Genomic DNA, 18,485 nt, shown 5'->3' on the forward strand with positions numbered 1-18,485 from the left:
ATTTCCCATCTAAGCCTCATGGTGCCATTTCTTTTTCTTGCTCTGCACAAAAAAAAAAAAAAAAAAAAAAAAAAAAAAAAAAAAAAAAAGACAGAAAAGAGAGGAATACTTAATATTCTTGAGCTTATACATGCTCCTGCTAACACTGCAGAAAAGTAAGCCAAGGGCATCTCTGCTTATTTTAGTCCTATTAAAATGTGTTGCAAGGAAGAAGAAAAGTCAACACACTGTTTGTCAAATAGAAAGGATCCAAATTGTTTGGGAAAGGAACTTTGCAGGAAGAACTTTGAAGGGGGAATCACAAAACAGGACAGGATTATGAAAAGATGATAAACATACATCAGCACTTCAGAACTCCCTGAAAAATATTCCAGAGGACAAACAGAAGGAAAATCAGTTTAGATCTGGAATAGGAGATGATGAACTCGGTGGGGGTTTCCAGGAGGGATTCCTGAGCACTTCACTTGTTTTGGGTTTTTTTTTTGTTTTTTTTTTTCTTTTCATTTTGATTTTTTCCAAATGAGAATCCTCCTCCTCTGTAAGATACCTGGAATTTGTACTTGGCAGCTGGATGCCTGTCTCATTAGCAGGAGCTCACCAGGATTACAGTAATTCCAACTGGCTGGGAGTCTGCTGAGAGACATTTTTATGCTACAGTGAAACAGAAATTCATTGAGCCAAATCTCATTGACTGCTGATTTTACATAGTTAAAAATACAGATTACGCCAATGCAAAATGCTTAATTCACTGGAGTCACTCCCACAGATGGAAGACAGGATAGAGAAGATGATCAGACACAATCCTGAAATGCTTTTATCAGGGGACGTACAGCACTTTTCTCAGGAGAAAATAAATGAACCTTGTTATTTCCCTGAGGTCACTGAATTTACACTGGAATTAGATTAATAAAAAAGGTCCTTTGGGACTATTCATTTTAGTAGAAGTTGATCTGTAGGTCACAAGCATTTTTCATCTCCTATTTCCAGTGTCCAACCCAACGAGCAGAGGGAGAAGATGGCAAGACTTTCAGGAATCCTGAAGCCTCATCATTTGGAGTGAAAGCAAATGCCCAAAGCCTTCAACTGCCTCCTCCAACAGCTCACATGGAAGCCAGGAATAGCTCATTTCCAAAGGTAAATACACAGGAAAAAATAGTCACCTTTATATATATTTATATACACAACTGCCAGCTCTATCACTTCTGCACCAGGCTGCACCTCCCTAAAAAAACAAATGAACTCCAAGCTCTCCAAGAATCTTCCTGCCTCAGCACCTCAGGTGAAGGGACAAAGTGTCACAACCCTGAAGAAGTTTGAATTTACTCTCACCTGTCCTCTTAAAGAAGCTGCACAGACTGTAGCCATCAAAAGCTAAAGGGTATTTCACTTTTTAGTGAAGAGAAAGGCAAGGTTTTTAATTTACGTATTTATTATAAATGCTCAACTAAGTACTCAGAAGCAGTTGGAAAACTCACTTGTGGTATTAAAGCTTTTTTTCCCCCCCCCCCCCCCCACAGACTTCAGAGTTTCAGAATTTTCCTTTGAGGAACAAAATGAAATGGTTCTCTCAGTAAAATGCTCAGTTTTGAGAAGACAGGCTGGAAGAGCTGGGGGTGCTCACCTGAAGAGGAGAAGGATCCAGGGAGAGCTTCCAGAACATTCCAGGGCCTAAAGGATCTCCAGGAGAGCTGCAGAGGGACTGGGGACAAGGCCTGGAGGGACAGGACACAGGGAATGGCTCCCAGTGCCAGAGGGCAGCGCTGGATGGGATCTTGGGAAGGAATTCCTGCCTGGGCTGGAATTGCCAGAGCAGCTGTGGCTGCCCCTGGATCCCTGGAATGTCCAAGGCCAGGTTGGACATTGGGGCTGGGAGCATCCTGGAGTACTGGAAGATGCCCCTGCCCAAGGAATTGGATGGGCTTTAAGGTGCCTTTCAATCCCAGCTATTGTCTGACTTTAAGTCACACCATGTCTCCTTTTTATAAGGTACAAACTTGTGGTGCGTATTTACAGGCAGAGCTTCAAGAAATGTCATACATTCTGCAGGGATAAAAGATATTTTTCTCTTCTAACCAATATAATTTATCTGGTCCCAGCAACATCCAAGAGCAGCACACTCCATGCACTCTGTAGGAAGTTATTTCACACTACAGCCAGCGTTGGAGATCTCTTTGTGCTTTGACAAATCAATGCTTTCCACAGATCTGGCCCAGAGGTGCATGTGCCCAATGAACAACTACAACCCAGTCTGATCTTCTGGCTAAAATTACTCCCAAGCTGTGATGCATTAATTTGGTGAGGAAAGGAAGAAAAAAGGAAACTCTCCAGCATTCAAACAACACAAGAGAACAACAGGCAGATGCTGTAAAAGGACAGAAAATCAGTTATCATCTCTTCACAAGCTAACACTTTTCTGTTATTGTTGGGAGCTGAGAGAACACGATGTTTACTGAGCAGCAGAAGAAAACAAAACGCCATTGTAGCACTCACCACGTGGCACAACAGCAAACTCCAGGAGAACAGCAATGCTACAGGGATGATCAGCTGCAGAACTATGAAACCACTCACGTCCCTCTGCAAAAATGCTATTTCCCGGCTTCAAACCAGGATTTAACATCGTGGATCCCACCAGAGAACACACATCACACGCGGGTTAATCTTTATTCTCTGTATCACTCCTGTTCCCACAAGTGTGGGCAGCTTATCTGCACCAAACTCCAATAAAAACAGCTTTGATGTGAATGAAATGCACATCAGGTTTGTCTGCTCAGTCCCCAGACCAAGAAGCTCAGCACAAACTGAGAATAACCACAGGAAATGCTTTCCCTGGCACCTAAGAGCTCAGCTGGTGTTGCCAAACCACAAAGCTTCCAGGGGATGGAGTATTTTGTTCACATAGATGTCCACAGCAAATGTGGGAAAAAAAAAAAAAAAAGGGTTTCTAAACAAATCTGGAATCTCCTCCACTTGTTTTCAAGTCTGTTTCCTGTTTGATGGGGAAGATTCAGTTTTAGCACACATCCATCCTGTGGATGCACCTCAGACTGAAGTACTGCAGAAGCAGCTCGATTTTCATGGAATGGTCTGGGTGGGAAGGGACCTTAAAGTCCATCCAGTGCCAGGGACACCTTCCACCGTCCCAGGCTGCTCCAAGCTCTGTCCAACCTGGCCTTGGACACTCCCAGGGGCAGCCACAGATTATCAGGAGATTCCATCCCAGCCCTTCCCCACCTGCCCAGCCAAGAATTTCTTCTTTAAATCTCATCTAAATCCAACCTCCTCCACCTTAAAGCCGTTTCCCCTTGTCCTATTTTCACTCTCTTTTACTCTACAAGGGCCAACAACAAAAATAGCTCAGGGAGAGACAAATCCACGAATTTTCAAGCTCAAAATGCCCACAATCCATCCCCATTTATGTCTGGAAGGCGCTGAATACCTTTGGAGCACGCACAAACTCAGCGTTGTGAACCTGAATGTGCAGTGCCATCCACATCACCCCTACTTCATCTCATCCCCTGTCACTTCATTCCCTTCACAGGAGTATTTTTTCCACCAAATCCTGCATTTTGCTGCCCCCCACCCCCTTATATTTTACACTGTGGCAAAAAATTCAGCTACACCCTTTAAGATGATCCATTTACAGGCACCAGCCTCACAACTACACCATGAACAGGAACCAGATTTGAGATTCAGCATGAATTTCTGTTTACATTGAGGACTCATTTTTCTCCCCACACAGTTTTTATGATATTTTCCCTCTGTGTTCTAGTGCAGATGAGCGATTCCTTTTGCCTAGCCCGCTGCTAGCTTCCTACCTGCCTGATAAAACACCAAGAAAATTAGATTATGTCAATTTTTAAGAGAGAACTGTTAACATTAATGAATAATACATCTTTCATTTCGGTAAATTTGCTTTTTCTGATGCCTCCAGCCAGGCTGGGTGGATAACTGCCTGCCTATTTTACCTGCCCTAGGGCCAGCCCTGTTAAGTGTGATTACTGCTAAGCTATGGATGGCAAACTGAGGCTTAATTATCAATTTCTTGAGTAGAAAATTTGTTTCACGGGAAGAACATTGCAGTAACAGTATGTGGGCATTATGCTTCTGCGGATTCTTTTTATGAGGCAAAACTGAAGGAACAGATAAGGCAAATACAAGTTTTAGGAAATTAATGCTCAGTTAGCACCAGATAATTCTTACAGCAAAGGAGGGTTGAAGACTCTGATGTTTTTTGACCACCACTGTGGGTGTTCAGCATCAGAGCAGACTTACGTAAACATTTGTGGTTAAAGGCAGAAAAGAGTATTACAAGATGCACAGGTGCAGCTTGGAAATCCAGGAATAATCCTCTTTTCCTTCTGGATCAGGTTTCTTTGAGCATGCAATTCACTTTTCTTCACTCGGCATTGCTCATTCAAATGAAAATACTCATTAAAGACAGTGGGAAACACTACTAAAAAAAAAAAAAAAGGCAAGCTGATCAAATTTAAATATCTCTCATCTGATCAAGAAAAAGAACATTTTAGTAAAGTGCAATTGAACTGAGCGTTGAATCGCTGGGGGGGAATCAAACAAAGCTTGAATTTTCACAGGACTCCACAGTAAACTTCCCACCCCCTGTTCCAAGGGCTCTGTGCTGGATCACACACCTTGTTGAGGCTCCCAGTTCCTCACTTTAAAACACCTTTGAAGCTCCAAACACACAGTTTGTGGTACCAACTGCTCAAAGCAGCGTGGCTGAAAGCTTCTGCTCAAAGCTCCAGCTGCATTTCATGTGTGGCCAAGGCAGGACTCACTGATGTACTGACCTGCTCCTCCAGCAAAAAACACCAAAAATCTGTTTAACAGCAGCAGCCCTGGGCAAAATTCAGGATTTCTGAGCTACACGAGATCCATTCCTCCCAAAGAAACTGGGTGAGGTTTTCACCGCTTTATGGTTTGGATGAGAGTTAAAGGATAATCCTTTTACTGCTCACTCAGAAATCTGCAGGTAACAAATGCTGGGGAGGTGCTACACAGAAGTATTGTAAAATGCTCCTCAATATGTTTCACAATTTATCACTTTAAGGCTGGAAAAGACCCATAAATTCACCAGGTTCCTCCAGCACTGCCAAGGCCACCGCTGACTCACATCCCCAAGTGTCACATCCACATGGTTTTTTAATCCCTCCAGGAATGGGGACTCCACCACTGCCCTGGACAGCCTTTCACAGAAGGAATTTTTCCTGTTATCAAAATCTGAAACACATTTTTGCATTTTGACATGCCTGCCCACAGTGTTTGTGTTCACACTCACTTTACACATGGAAGTAAGTGGGAGGTCCCTGTTAGCCTGGTGTCATCGGACACTCAGGAATTCTGGATTCTCTTCCTGGCTCTGCAACCACCCTCGGCTTGGGAAAGTCATAGAACCAGGATTAGTAAGGCTGGAGACCTGCAAGATCCTCAAGTCCAACCTTCAATTGAATGCCCACTAAAGCAGGTCACAAAGGGCCAGTTCTACTTTTTTTTGAACACTTCCAGGGATGGGGACTTCACCACTGCCCTGGGCAGCTCATTCCAATGAGCCTGACCACCTTTTCCATGAAGGAATTTCCCTTAAAATCCAACGTAAAACTCCCCTGACCCAGGCTGAGGCCATTCCCTCTGCTCCTGTCCCTGTTCCCTGGGAGCAGAGCCCGACCCCCCCCCATTGTCCCCTGCTGTCAGTGACTTGTGCAGAGCCACAAGGTCCCCCCTGATCCCTCTTTTCTCCAGGCTCAGCCCCCTCCCAGCTCCCTCAGCTTTTCCATGGGCTCCACACCCTTCCCAGCTCCCTTCTGGATCCACTCCAACCCCTCTATGTCCCTTCTTACCAAGCAGGGCCGCAAAATTCCCCTCAGGATTTGAGATGGGATCTCAGCAGTGCCCAGCACAGGGGGATTTATATTATATGTATCACATAATTATCATACATACTTGCACAGTCCAAAATAAACAGTACAGCATTAAAACTACCAAAATCACCCCTCAGGAAAGAAGATGAGAGGGATTATTTTGTCTTGTTATTCTCCATGTTACACCACACCAAGGACCTAAAACACAAACCAGAATACAAGGTAAAGAAAAGAAAAGTACAGCCTTAGCTGAAAGACAATTGTGAGCAACAAAGGATTTGTGGAGTTAAACAAAGAAAGCAGTTGCTAGAAGCAACAAATAATAATTTAAGCAGAGCATTGTGGATGTCTAGAAAGCTCAGTCTCCTCTCTGCAGGAAACAGCTGCGATGTGCCAAGGAAAGTTCAGTATTAAAAAGGAAGAGGGGAAAAAAAAAAAAAAAAGCAGAGTAAAAAGAAACCTAAGAGAATGCAGTTATTCTCTTCAGGCCACTCTTGCTGATGGCTGTGGCCACACAGCAATTCCAGCATTTGCTTTCTCCTTTGGGTTTGAACCCTCGTGATGGTTTTGTAGCGTTTGTGGTGCTCTGACAGCTGAGGCCAAGCACAGCCACAGGAGAGACAGCGGCACCGAGCCTGAGGTCTCTTATTTCAGAATTAAAGTGCCAGGCAGGAACGCTGAGAGCCAGGGAAGAGAGGAGAGGTCAGCATGCGAGGGAGAGGAACAAAATAACCCAGATGAGAGGAATCATCTCCCACATCTCACTGCCCAGCACACGCCGCCGTGAGCAGAGAGCTCCTCAGGCACTGTCAAGCCGAAAATGATCCCAGGAATTGCTGCACGGAGGGAGTTTGAAGTGTGAGTTGTTGGGAGGATCAAGTGTTGACTTCCCAGAGGTGTGGAAGATGCATTTAAGTGCTCTGCAAGCAATAACCCATGACAAATGCACTCATTTGTTACTGCTTCCCCCTCTCAAAGCTGGCAACACAAAAATCACACAGCGGCTCTGACACCGATCATTTCAAGGACTGGGCCTTGCAGAGAAAAAATGCCAAGCGACACCTGAGATCAAAAACACATTTTGAACACGTTTATCTTACCAGTATTTAAGTCCCTGAGTTAATCAGAATAAAATGTTTAAGTGAGGAAACAGGAAAATCTGCTCCTTTCTGAACTTCAGGGGTTTATTCGTATTTTCCCCCTGCTTCCAACTTTATTTTTATGGGTGTAAAAACATCCTCTCTGGGGAAAAGAGCCTGTCCAGAGCAGTTCAGCAAAAATTCTTCCTCCTGACTGCTCTTACAGCCCACAAGACATCACAAGCAGCTCCGTTTCAAGAAAATGTTTCATAAAGCTCCCTGGGACAAGAACAACTCTGCTCCAACCCACTGTGTCTCCACTGAGCTACAAATTTCCACAGGTTCATTAAACTAAATGGACTTATTTGAATTTTATAATTGAAAACTGTTGTCTTAAAGACAAATCCCAGACGGGGTGATCTACAGCTTCCAGCACTATTTAACCTCAAAGTGCATAATCTGAGAATTCATGTTTTGGAAACCTCTCCAGAGGTTCGTGGGAAACCGCTGGAAAAGCTGGGTCCTTGTAAAACAAAGCCAGACAGAAGGAAAAAAAAATAAAACTCCAAAAGGTATTTAACAATTTAACTTGGCAGCAACACATTGAATGTTTTCTCATTATTTTTGTAAGTTAACTGATTTTTCCTGTGAAATTCTGGATTTGAGGAAATGAATTAAAGCATTCAGAGAAGAGATTTCTTCACAGAGACCATGCTGGGAAGCAGGTAGTCAAAAATTGTCGTGTCCAAGTCAGTGGGCATGGGAAAGGAAGTGTTCTGAGAACTGATTGAACAATTATGAATAATAAATTAAAGAATAACTGAAATCCTGAGGCCAGTATGCTCCACCCTCACCAAGGGTACTCAGCCTGCAGAGAACTCCCCCTCCCTTGTGGAAAGAAATAACTCCCGCAAGAACAGCAGCACCAAGTCTGTTCACAATCCCGTTAAGCACCCAGAGCAAACAGAGCATTTTAAAACATTTTCCTCTACTTACATTCCATTAATCTTTCATGCTATTTACACAGTTGGTTAGAGCATTTTCAACAGAAGCTGGTGATCTTTTTATCATTGAGGACTTGCAGATGGGTACAGGAGAGATGTAACATAAAGGCTGAGCAGCCTCCAGCCATCTAAACAAATACCGGCAGGGAATTCTTTATTTTGCTAAATTAACCAACCAAATTTCCTCACACCAATACAAATGATGCCAGGGGAGTGAGTGATCAGCTGGTTTCTGAAACAAAGACTGGACTGCAGTGGCTTCAAGAGAATTCCCCTCCTTCAGCTGGCTCCAACACAGCACAGGAAGAGTTTCCATCCCACACACAGGAAAACCCCAGGGACACCAAGCAGCTGCACATTTTCCATGTAGGAACACGGCTGGAGGCAGCAGACAGCCCCAGGAGATGCCAGTTACACCTCCAGGCACGAGCAGAGGGACGCAGCTCCCACTCCACTGAGTGAAACTGTCCAGGACTGTCTCCACGTGCAGGAAACCACAGGGACCAACTCTTCTTTTGGCAATTAGTTTTAGATCCAGAAATTAAATCAGCTATTCCATGTATTACCACGTTCCCAAGAGAAAGTCAAAGCCCTAAGGATCAGTATTTCCAGATGTGCAAGAGCACAGGCTGGACAATGCTACTCAGATTCGTCACCTGGATAATTAAAGCATCAAGAATATTTTGGGAGCCACTGCCCACGCTGCATCACGAGCCCATCCTCGGTATCACACCTGCAGCCCTGCAGGAACCAGCAGGAGCCTTGGGGGAATTTCATCATTCCCCTGAAGGTTTCAAAACTGCACCAGAACCAAGAGCTGTTGAAGGCAACACCTTTGAAAGAGTTAAATGCACCATCATTTCCTAACAAAACCCACCATTTCCACTTCCTGGTTTTGCCAGGGCAGGCTCAACTCCAGCTCTGCACTGGCTAAAGCTAAAGTAAGAGCTGAAAAATAAAGTACTTTGAGCTTTTAACTTGGCACAGTCACACCTCTTGTCCTTTTCTATGTGGTTTTGTATTCACACATACTCCTTTACCCATTTTTAAATGCAACCAAGGGTCCGTATCAAGCTACAAGCCAACACTTGCCAAACACCTGAACATTTTATACAAGTGCCTGGAGATCATTTCAAGGAAATTTATAGTTTACTACCACACTCTGCCATATACAATTTATTTTCAGGGAATTTCTGAAGTACTTTTCTCGTAGAAGAACTGCTACCTTTACAACACTGGAAAACACCATTTGCAATAAAAGTGGTTTTAAGAGACCATTACAGATCAGAATAACTCGAGTTTATTCCTCGCAGCAGCTATTTCTCAAATGCAATGAGGAGGACAACAGCTCCATATCCCCGTTCCTCACTCTCCATCACAAACTGGCACATCAGCTCTACTGGCAAAGAGAAAACCAAATGCCAGGTCATTAGCAAAAACCCATTCAGCAAGCTCACTTACAATGAAAGTAATGGCCACAAGCATTAGAGAAACCCACCTGTGAAAAATAAACTGTGTTCAAGGTGTTTTGCCTGCAATCTCAATTTCTGCAGAGATCTGTTGGGTGCGTTTGCTTCTGTGAAAGCTCAGCACAAAGATTTCACTGAGGTCTTATGGAGTCACTGCTAAAGTTTGTTTTCCCCCAATTAAAGAAGCTATTAAAGGCCAGCTTTAAAAAATAGCAACCTTTAACTGGGAAGAAAAACGTCCAAGAATAAATAAAAGGCAGACACATTCACCAATTAAAAATCTGACAAGATCTCTTAAAAAAAAAAAAAAAAAGGCATTTGCTAAATGCCAGGTTGCTTGTTTCAGAATATAAAAGCTGCTTCAACCAGCTACCAACAAAACAAAAGGTTAAGAAAAATCAATATACAAACACATGTTTGTCCTCTGAGTGATAAAAGAAAATATTCCCAAGCTGTCCTCCAGCAGGTGAGCCAAATTTGCTCCGTTATCTGCATGGTTTTTAAACAAAAGCCCCTGGGATCAGCAGGAGATTTCTCCAACAAAAGCCTCTGGTCATCTGTGACGGCATCTTGACCTTACAAAGTACCTTTTATTTCAGGAACTTGAGGGATCTTTCTCATCCATGAAGGAATGAGCAGGTTTTGGAGGTGGGTGTGTGAGGAATGAGCACAAGTGCAGCAGCACGGGGACAGAAGCTGGAACAGGAGTCCTGATATCCAATATCCACTCTGGAAGTCACAATCCAGGAGCTGTTTTCTTGTAGCAAATAATGCTCATTTCTTCTCAGCATTCTGAGGACAAGAACAAATTGAAGAGACTCCCAATAGCTGTAAAAGGCACAGGGAAAAGAAAGAAAGCTCCCTGGAGCTGCAGCAAAAGTAGGAATTTAAGGGCAGACTTTGCAAACTCTCATTAAATTCCCAGACACTCTTAACTTCCCAAAGATTTATTGTTGTGGGCAATCCCTTTATTTCTCCTCTGGGAGGAACAAGAGGGAAATTGGCCAAGAGCTCAGTGTGACCCCAGCACTGCTGAGGGTGGAACTACACCTCCCTAAATTTGGGAATTCCCTGGGAGCTCCCAGCTCTTTTGGGATGGATCAGCGCTGTCCTGGGACAGCTGCACATCCCTCACTCCTGACAGTGCTCATGGAACATTCTTCCAAATGAATCCATCCTTGAGGCTGCTTTAGCCTCTATGCCTGGCAACAACCACAAAAGCAATGTGAATTCCATGAGTGCGTGGATCCTCCTACAGGAAACAACTCCCAAAGAACAAATGTGCTCCCTGACACAACAGGAAAAAGTGACACTTGGCAGGGACAGAAAGGAATCACAAGTGGGACACTCTTTCCTGTTGGGTTTTCCTTCATTTTGGAGCTTTCTGTATTCAGAGCTGCTGAAAAGCAGCATCACAGAGAGCAGGGATAATTTCAAATTCCCAAGACAGAGCCCCAGACCCCAGAAAATTCCATTTCTGACTGGATTTCAGTGCTGCTGTGAAAGTTAAACTTTGTCATGAATCTCACCCCAAACGCTCTCCCTTGAAGTGAGACACTTTCTCCTGGGAAGTCCAGTCACAAAACTACAAGAATCCCTAAATCTGGGATCACAGAAAAGTGAATTATTCAGTCTCTTGCGAGTGAGAGCTGCTGAGCTCGAGTAAATACCAGAAATTATCCCTCCATTAATAAAATAATTTCTATTTACAGAAGGCCTTTCAGCTTCACACTTCAAAGCATTTCACAGACAATATGAAGAGACTTTGCAGACCTAAACAATGTTTGATTTTTGGAAAACATCCCTGTCTTTGCTATAAGCAAGTAAAACATCAATACTTGAAGAAGCTCCTCTGGTTTCGTTTGTTTACAGCAGGAAAAATGCAGTCGAACTTCTGCTGCTTTTCATCCACTGCTCCCTTTATGGACCTTTCACACAGCAACAAGGGAGAAATAAACAGCCTAAACAAACAGGAACACGCAAGTGTAAAACCACAAGGAGGGGCAGAAGCCTCTATTATGCATAAATGTTTTGGAAATAAAGCCATCAACAAAAGGAAACTCGGTCACATTTCAAACCAACAGCCTGCTGTTAAGATTTGTAATATTTTTCTGAAGCCGAGTAAAATTACATTTAAGCTACCCAGGTTTAAATTTGTCTGCAGTGGTATTTTATGACCGTACAAATAACTAAAAAATTCACCAGTTGCTTGGCAAGTTCATCCTCACCTGAGCTCCTACACAAAAACAACATAGGGAGAAAAGTGATTTAAATTCCTTTTCACACCATTTGCTTTCTGCACTTGGCTAAGCCTAAGAAACATCAATATTATTACCACAACACTTTTTCCTCCCTCTGCAATCAGTTCTACCCTCAGGTTTTCATGGTCTGGCTCAACCTGACACGTCAGGCTCTGCAGAAAATCTCTACATCCAAAGCAAGCTCTAATTAAATTCTGGAAGTTTAGTTATCAGGCTGTTCTATTGAATAACTTTAATTTCATAAAGTCAATAACTCAATGTTGTGTCTAAACACTGGGCCTAAACCAGCCAAGGTATCAGTGCCTGGAAGCTGAAGATTATGAGACAAATATTTCTTTTTATTTGGAGAACAGAGCACTGTGAGCTCACTCTTCTGTTTTCAAATAAATTTAATAAGCCCGGATTTATTAAAATAGAGGTACAAAAGGAAGACCTTAAAATACTCTTGGAAATTACAGGAAACACGGAAAAAAGATGATTACAACAGGAAATGCTGCACAACCAGTGCATGTTTATTATTCTTCCACAGAGACTGGCACCAGCTGCCTTTTTTTTTTTAGAACTAACATCTCCCTCAAGTTTTGCAAGATTTTAAAGGCCGGAATGATGAAAAAGAATGGAATTTTCTCCTAAACATTATCATTCACAGAGGATACTTAAATCATAACACGTCTTAGATACAGAACTAGTGCCACAATAAGTTCTCCAAAGTAACAGAATGACTACAGTTTCTCTCCAAGACTTTGGAGTAGGATCCAAAGTTTGGGAGCTCATCACAACTGGCAGCATCCTGCTGGTGTGACTGCAGCTGCCCACACCCGCTGCGTAAGAACATTTAAAACACGTAAGGACGTTTAAAACCTTCAGTGTGGGCAATCAGCTGCCAAGCCATTGGTTTTAAGTAGCACAGAAGTGATTTGCAAGCAGGTAACAAAAGTACTGGGGGAGAAAACAGTGAATTCACACCCAAATCTATCACAGAACCATTCTCCAGCAGAGCCAAGTTCAGGAATGTGGGCAGACAAAAATCAGTGTCTGAATATGACTGGACACAACTCTTGCTTTTCAATCCCAACAAGACAGACTTGGAAGCAGCAGCACTTTGTCCATTCCGGCATTCCCACACAGGATGGAGTCTGCCCACTGGAATTCCTGGTCCTGCAGATTTCCAGCCAGATGAATTGCACTCAATGCTGCTGGGTTTGAGGGTGGGGGTCACTTATGGACTCCACAGCAATGACATGACAGTGCCTTGGCCCTCATGAATGGCATTAAGCTGGTACTGCCTACAGGGTTTATTCACAGCCTCAGTGAGTTTGGAAAAGATCTCCAAGACCATCGAGTCCAACCTGTGACAGATCCCCAACTTGTCACCCACCCCAGAGCACTGAGTGCTCCATCCAGTCTTCTCTTCAAGACCTGCAGGGATGAGTACTCCACCACTGCCCCTCGAGTGATGGAGTTCCAACCCACAGGGTTTGAAGACCCTTCTTGTGTAGGGATTCCTCCTAAAATCCAACCTAAACTTCTCCTGTCCCAGGCTGAGGCCATTCCCTCTGCTCCTGTCCCTGTTCCCTGGGAGCAGAGCCTGACGCCCCCGGCTGTCCCCTCCTGTCAGGGACTTGTGCAGAGCCCCAGCTCCTCCTGATCCCCCTTTTCTCCAGGCTTAGCCCCTTCCCCAGCTCCCTCAGCACCTCCAGACCCTTCCCAGCTCCATTCCCTGGACCTGCCCCAGCCTCTCCAGGTCCTTCCTGAGTTGAGGAGCTCAGAACCGGACACAGCACCCGAGGTGCGGCCTCATGAGTGCCCAGTATAGGGGAAAATAACTTCCCCAATGCTGTGGCCATGCTATTTTTGACACAGACCAGGTGCCAATGTCCTTCTTGTCCACCTGGGCTCGTGTTCAGCCGCTGCCAAGCAGCACTCCCCGGTCCTGTTCTGCTGTGCAAATTCCCAGCCCCTCTGCCCCGGCCCGGAGCACTGCAGGGGGTTACTGTAGCCAAAACACAGCACACGGCTCTTGGCCTCATTGAACCTCACCCCGCTGGTCTCGGCCCCTCGATCCAGCCTGTCCAGGTCTCTCTGACCGCAGGATGAAGCAAAGCGCTGGGAGCAAGAGGAAGTGAGCCGGGCAGGGCAGTGGGACAGGGGACAGCCCTCAGGACAAGGTCTTCTCCAGCACTGCAGCCTCCCCAGTGCTCCAGAGCCAGCAGTGATCCAAGCCTAGGGTCACCCAATGCCCAGGAGGGACCCTACACCCCGGAGGCCCGACCCGGGCAGGCCTCCCCAGCACAGCAGGGCCTGCACCCAACCCTGGATCACGCTCAGAGGCCCGGAGGATGCGGAGCGAGGCCGCCCCTACCTGATAACCGAGATGAGGAGCCCCGAGGGGTCCTTGCTCCTGCCCACCGTGCCGCGGTACCTCCCAACCGCGTCGCCCGCCGCCATCTTGCACCCCCTTAGACACGGCGCAGACACGCCTGCTGGCGCGGCGCAGCCAATCATAGGCGAGCAGGGCGGGCTGTCACCCAATAGAAGGCGAGGAGGGCGGTGCACGCGGCATACAGGTGGGCTGCGACACCGCGGAGCCTCCTGGGAGTTGTAGTTTTCTTGGCGGCGGAGATACAGATTCCCACGCAAACCTTCGACAGGTAGTTAAAAATCAGCAAAAGATTAAAAAATTACCGACCTGACAAGATAAACCTGCAAAGAAACCTGTGCCCAAAACCCGTCATTCACTCTGGGAGCGGCAGGAAATGGGGTGCGGGTATTAGGGATCAAAGCATCCCCTCAGAGCTCTCATGGAGCAGGGTTGGTTGAACAGTGAGGGACTTAAAGGTTTATAAAGTTGAAAGTGAGTAAAGTGCGCTAAGTACTGAAATTAACGTGCTCAATTAATTAGTAATGCTAAGTTCAGCCAGTAACACCCCAAACTAGTCTGATCACAAATACATCCACAAGAGTTAATGACACATGACTTAGTTTAATGTCTTTAAGATACAATGTTAATAAGAATAATTTCCCCCGGTTTTCCGTGGGAAGGCAGTGAGGTGACCAAAGGTGAGCCAGCCCAGGTGGTCCTTGAAGTGACCTCTGAAAGCAAACCTGAGCGTTTGGCGCAGGAATTGTGGTTTTGGGTCAGATGGAGGTGATGGATTGGAATTTGTTCACAACCTCAAAAATGCTTCAAAACTGCATGGGGCTCTTCCAACACTGGATATTCCGTGATCCTGCAATGCTGTGATTCCATGATACTGTTGAACACCAACTTCCTTGCCTACAGACCTTGCTTTACGATGGACACCCTCCATCCCTTGCCGCAGGATCACCTTTGGAAAAAGGAAGGGTGGATGTCACCCCGTCCAGGGCTGGAAATCCAAAGCTTGTTTTTCACCAAACAGCAAATTAACCTCTCCCAATGACTTATTAAAGAAATATGAGTATTGATCTAGTATCGATACCCAACTGTGATGGACAAAAACCTCTCTAACAGTTTAAAGTTAGAAAGTGTTTGTTTATTATGGTGAGGCAGCACACAGGATGGTTCCCTAATACACACTATGAAATTCACAGGTAATTAATTACAAAGCCTTTTATTTACAAAAGTGTAGAAATACGAGTATTGATCCAGTATCGACACCCAACTGCGATGGACAGAACTCTCTAACAGTTAAAAGTTAGACTGTGTGTGTTTATTACAGCCAGGCAGCACTCGGGATTGCTCCCTAATACACACTGCGAAATTCACAGGTAATTAATTACAAAGCCTTTTATTTACAGAAGTGTTGAATACCCAAAATACAAATGCACATTCATACCCCTGTCACCTCCCATTCCCTGCTTCCTACGCTAATTGGCAAAAAGGCAATTAAGCATGCATAGTTTGTTGCCTAAAATGAGTCGGGGGTCTGTTCTGGGGAGGGGTCACAGAAATGAGGAAGGAAGATGAGTCTTCCTCGTCCTGACCTTTCTACCTTTTCAATGAATTAGTGATAAATGAATCCTTGGTAGAACTTAATAGTTTCCTGTGTTCAATGGGTCCTTTTAGCGGGAAATCTGCAGCTATTTTATATCTTATTTACCACATTTTGGTTTTTTGTTACAAGCAGAGCTACATAAACATAAAGCTGACAAGCAGTGAGTTACTAAATACAGGATAGCTCATCCAAGATCCAACTTCTGTTAACTGCGAAAAAAGCTTATCCATCTACTTCAGCTAATTCAGCAAATATTATCTTAACTTTCCTAAAAATCCTTAATTCTTCAAAATTAATGTCTCACCAAGAGCTGCCTCACTTTCCCCATTTCTAGGTGAGGGATCAGGGCACTTTTCCAGTCCTTGGAGAGCTTGTGCCAAAGCCACCATGCAAACCCCAGGATTGTTGTTGCAGAGGCAGAATTCCTTAGGAAAAGCAGGAACAACCAACATTTGCATCACTTGGAGCTGCTGGGTGTTTTCTAAACCGGGTTCGCTCCATCATGTCAAACACGCTGCTCTTCCAAAGGTGTGTGGGTTTTTTTGTTTTTTTTTTTTTTTTTTTCTGCCCAAATCTGCACCTTAACTATTTAAATGCATGGAAAATGCTGAAATCCGTAGATTGGTCAAGAGTACCCATTTGAAACACGAGGTAATTGGGAGCATGATAATTCCTTCTTTACAAAGGGAAGGATTCCACCGTAGCTGTTGTGGAAGAGCCTCTATTTATTATAATCAACAGCTGTATCTCTGATCATTAGCAGAAGGGCAGAGTAAGAGCACGGGCACTTTAACTCTGAAATAAAAGACACTTTATTCCTGAATAAGCAACGTGTTCTCAGAACAGAATAATTACTCCAAAGTAAAGTGATTTTTATCTCCAGGTAGGATGTGCACTTCAGTGTGTTCCCGTGTCGCTGTTCCGCTACATTTCCCCTGCGCAGACGAGCTCTCAGCTCCGCAATTTCCTATTCAGCTATGCCAAAAAAAAAAAAAAAAAAAAATCTCGTTTTCCTTGTTTTTTTCCTGAGCAAGTTTGCCAATGCCTTTGCCCAGAGATGGAGATTTAAACGGCAAGAAGTTTGTGCACTGGCTGGAGGGAGTTTTTCCTCAAACTGCCGACTTGCCAATATTGTTTTTGTTAATTGGCAATTGCCATCGACTGCTGGGTACCAGCACAGCCTGGAGCCTGCAGTGGGGGTGAAATCGATGGGTCCCACCTTTTCATCCCTGACAGCTGCAATAATCACCTCATTTAGGAGGAACTTCATCAGGACAAACAACAGCAAATCTCCCCCAGAACTGTGACCTGGCTGGCTTTGAACCCCGGGCTCTAATTGCAAAATCACTGTCTGGTTTCATTGACCAGCCCTTTGCCTTCAGTCCTCACCCAGGCAGAGCCACAGGTGGGAATTAATGTTTTCTTTAAATGGGAGAAACCAACTGAGGCTTGGCTGATGCAGCAGGTGAACGCTGAGATCCCCCTTGATTTATAATATATAATGAGGCTGAAAGGTCACGAGAATATAATTTTTCCTTACACAATTTACAAAAAAAGGGGCTCAATCTGAAAACTGATGGAAGGGAAAACGGGGGAAAGAATTTGGTTTTTCTTTTTCACCTTCCTTTCACACAGTATTTTAGTACTCAGAGGTGTATCTGCTAAAATGGGTGGCTCCTGCATTACTCAAACCAAAGAAAATCCAAACTGGCAAACAAAATGTTCATAATGATGAATGAAGCCCTGTCACAACTTGTCAACAGAGATCAGGTTGGCTGAGTGGAGGTTCCCCTCATTCACAGATGGTTTCACTCCTCCTCCTCATCCTCCTTTCAATAATAAAAAAGGAAAGGAGGGGTGAGTTTGTACTGAGCTGTTCCTCATCAGCTGGGCAGTTTCCCAAGGGAACACCACACAGTGCAGAGCTCTGCCAAAGAGAATTCTGAAGAGGCACAGGCAGAGCAGTTCTTTGGGAAATATGGTTTTATTCCCTTGGGAAATAATTCACCAACTCCACTGGCCGGAGCTCCATTCCCCATATGACTTGTGTGACACTAAGGGATTGCTTCCCTCCTTTCCTGAGCTAATTTTACCTGCAATCCCTTCCCACAGTTTATCCCCTGATATTTTCCAAGCATTCCCTGGGAATTCTCGGGAATTCCTAAACCTAAGAGATTTAGGGCTGACGTACACGCAGGGTCTCTCAACCACAGCTTTAACATTTGAAAAAAGTGCCACAAGTCCTTTGTTATTTCGTTTCAAACATTAGCGAAAATGTCAGACCAAAGGGTTCAGCTCACACCAACTTCTCGCAGGTGTAATTGCCTTGTGTGTAATGCCTTTATATTGGTTATAAAGAAATCCCCTTTGACTTCCAGCAGTGTAGACGGGAGCAGAGTGAAGGCCAGAATTTCCATCTAAGCTGTAGGAGCACTTCTGCCTGTACAAAGTGAGCCTAATCCTGTTGGTGTCTCTCAGTCCGTTTAATAAAATCTATTTCACCTTTCTTGCAGAACTGGTCACCCTCACATCAGCTGCATTAAGCTGAAATTGGTGCACGGGTAAAGAACCAGGTCCCAGCCACCATCTTCTTACAAATAATTCTGGTTTTCTTATGAAGCTTTACCAAACTGCCTGAGTAAAGAACTGAGTAAAAAGTGTGCTGAAACATCAGGATTTGGCTCTAGGATTAGTCACACATCTGGATGACCTCATTATTCCTATTTACCATTAAATAAGTGTGAACTAAAGCTGGTTTATGTTGTTTTTTGGATTTTCTGCACAGCAACAATCAGTTTCTCTTCCCAGCACGTAGCTGC

General features: G+C 44.5%; 1 protein-coding gene across 1 annotated transcript in view; it reads right to left on the bottom strand.

Annotated features, from left to right (window-relative positions):
* The window catches only part of EXOC4 (exocyst complex component 4), a 287,194-nt gene extending 273,024 nt beyond the window's left edge, over positions 1-14,170 (bottom strand). The window contains exon 1 of the mRNA XM_040062894.2: positions 14,052-14,170. Within this exon, the coding sequence (XP_039918828.1) occupies positions 14,052-14,137 (86 nt within the window). The 5' untranslated portion in view covers positions 14,138-14,170. The remainder of the gene's footprint in view (positions 1-14,051) is intronic.
* Between the last annotated feature and the right edge of the window lie 4,315 nt (positions 14,171-18,485).

The sequence above is a fragment of the Hirundo rustica genome, chromosome 4 (assembly GCF_015227805.2).
Source record: "Hirundo rustica isolate bHirRus1 chromosome 4, bHirRus1.pri.v3, whole genome shotgun sequence".
In the NCBI taxonomy this organism is placed as follows: domain Eukaryota; kingdom Metazoa; phylum Chordata; class Aves; order Passeriformes; family Hirundinidae; genus Hirundo; species Hirundo rustica.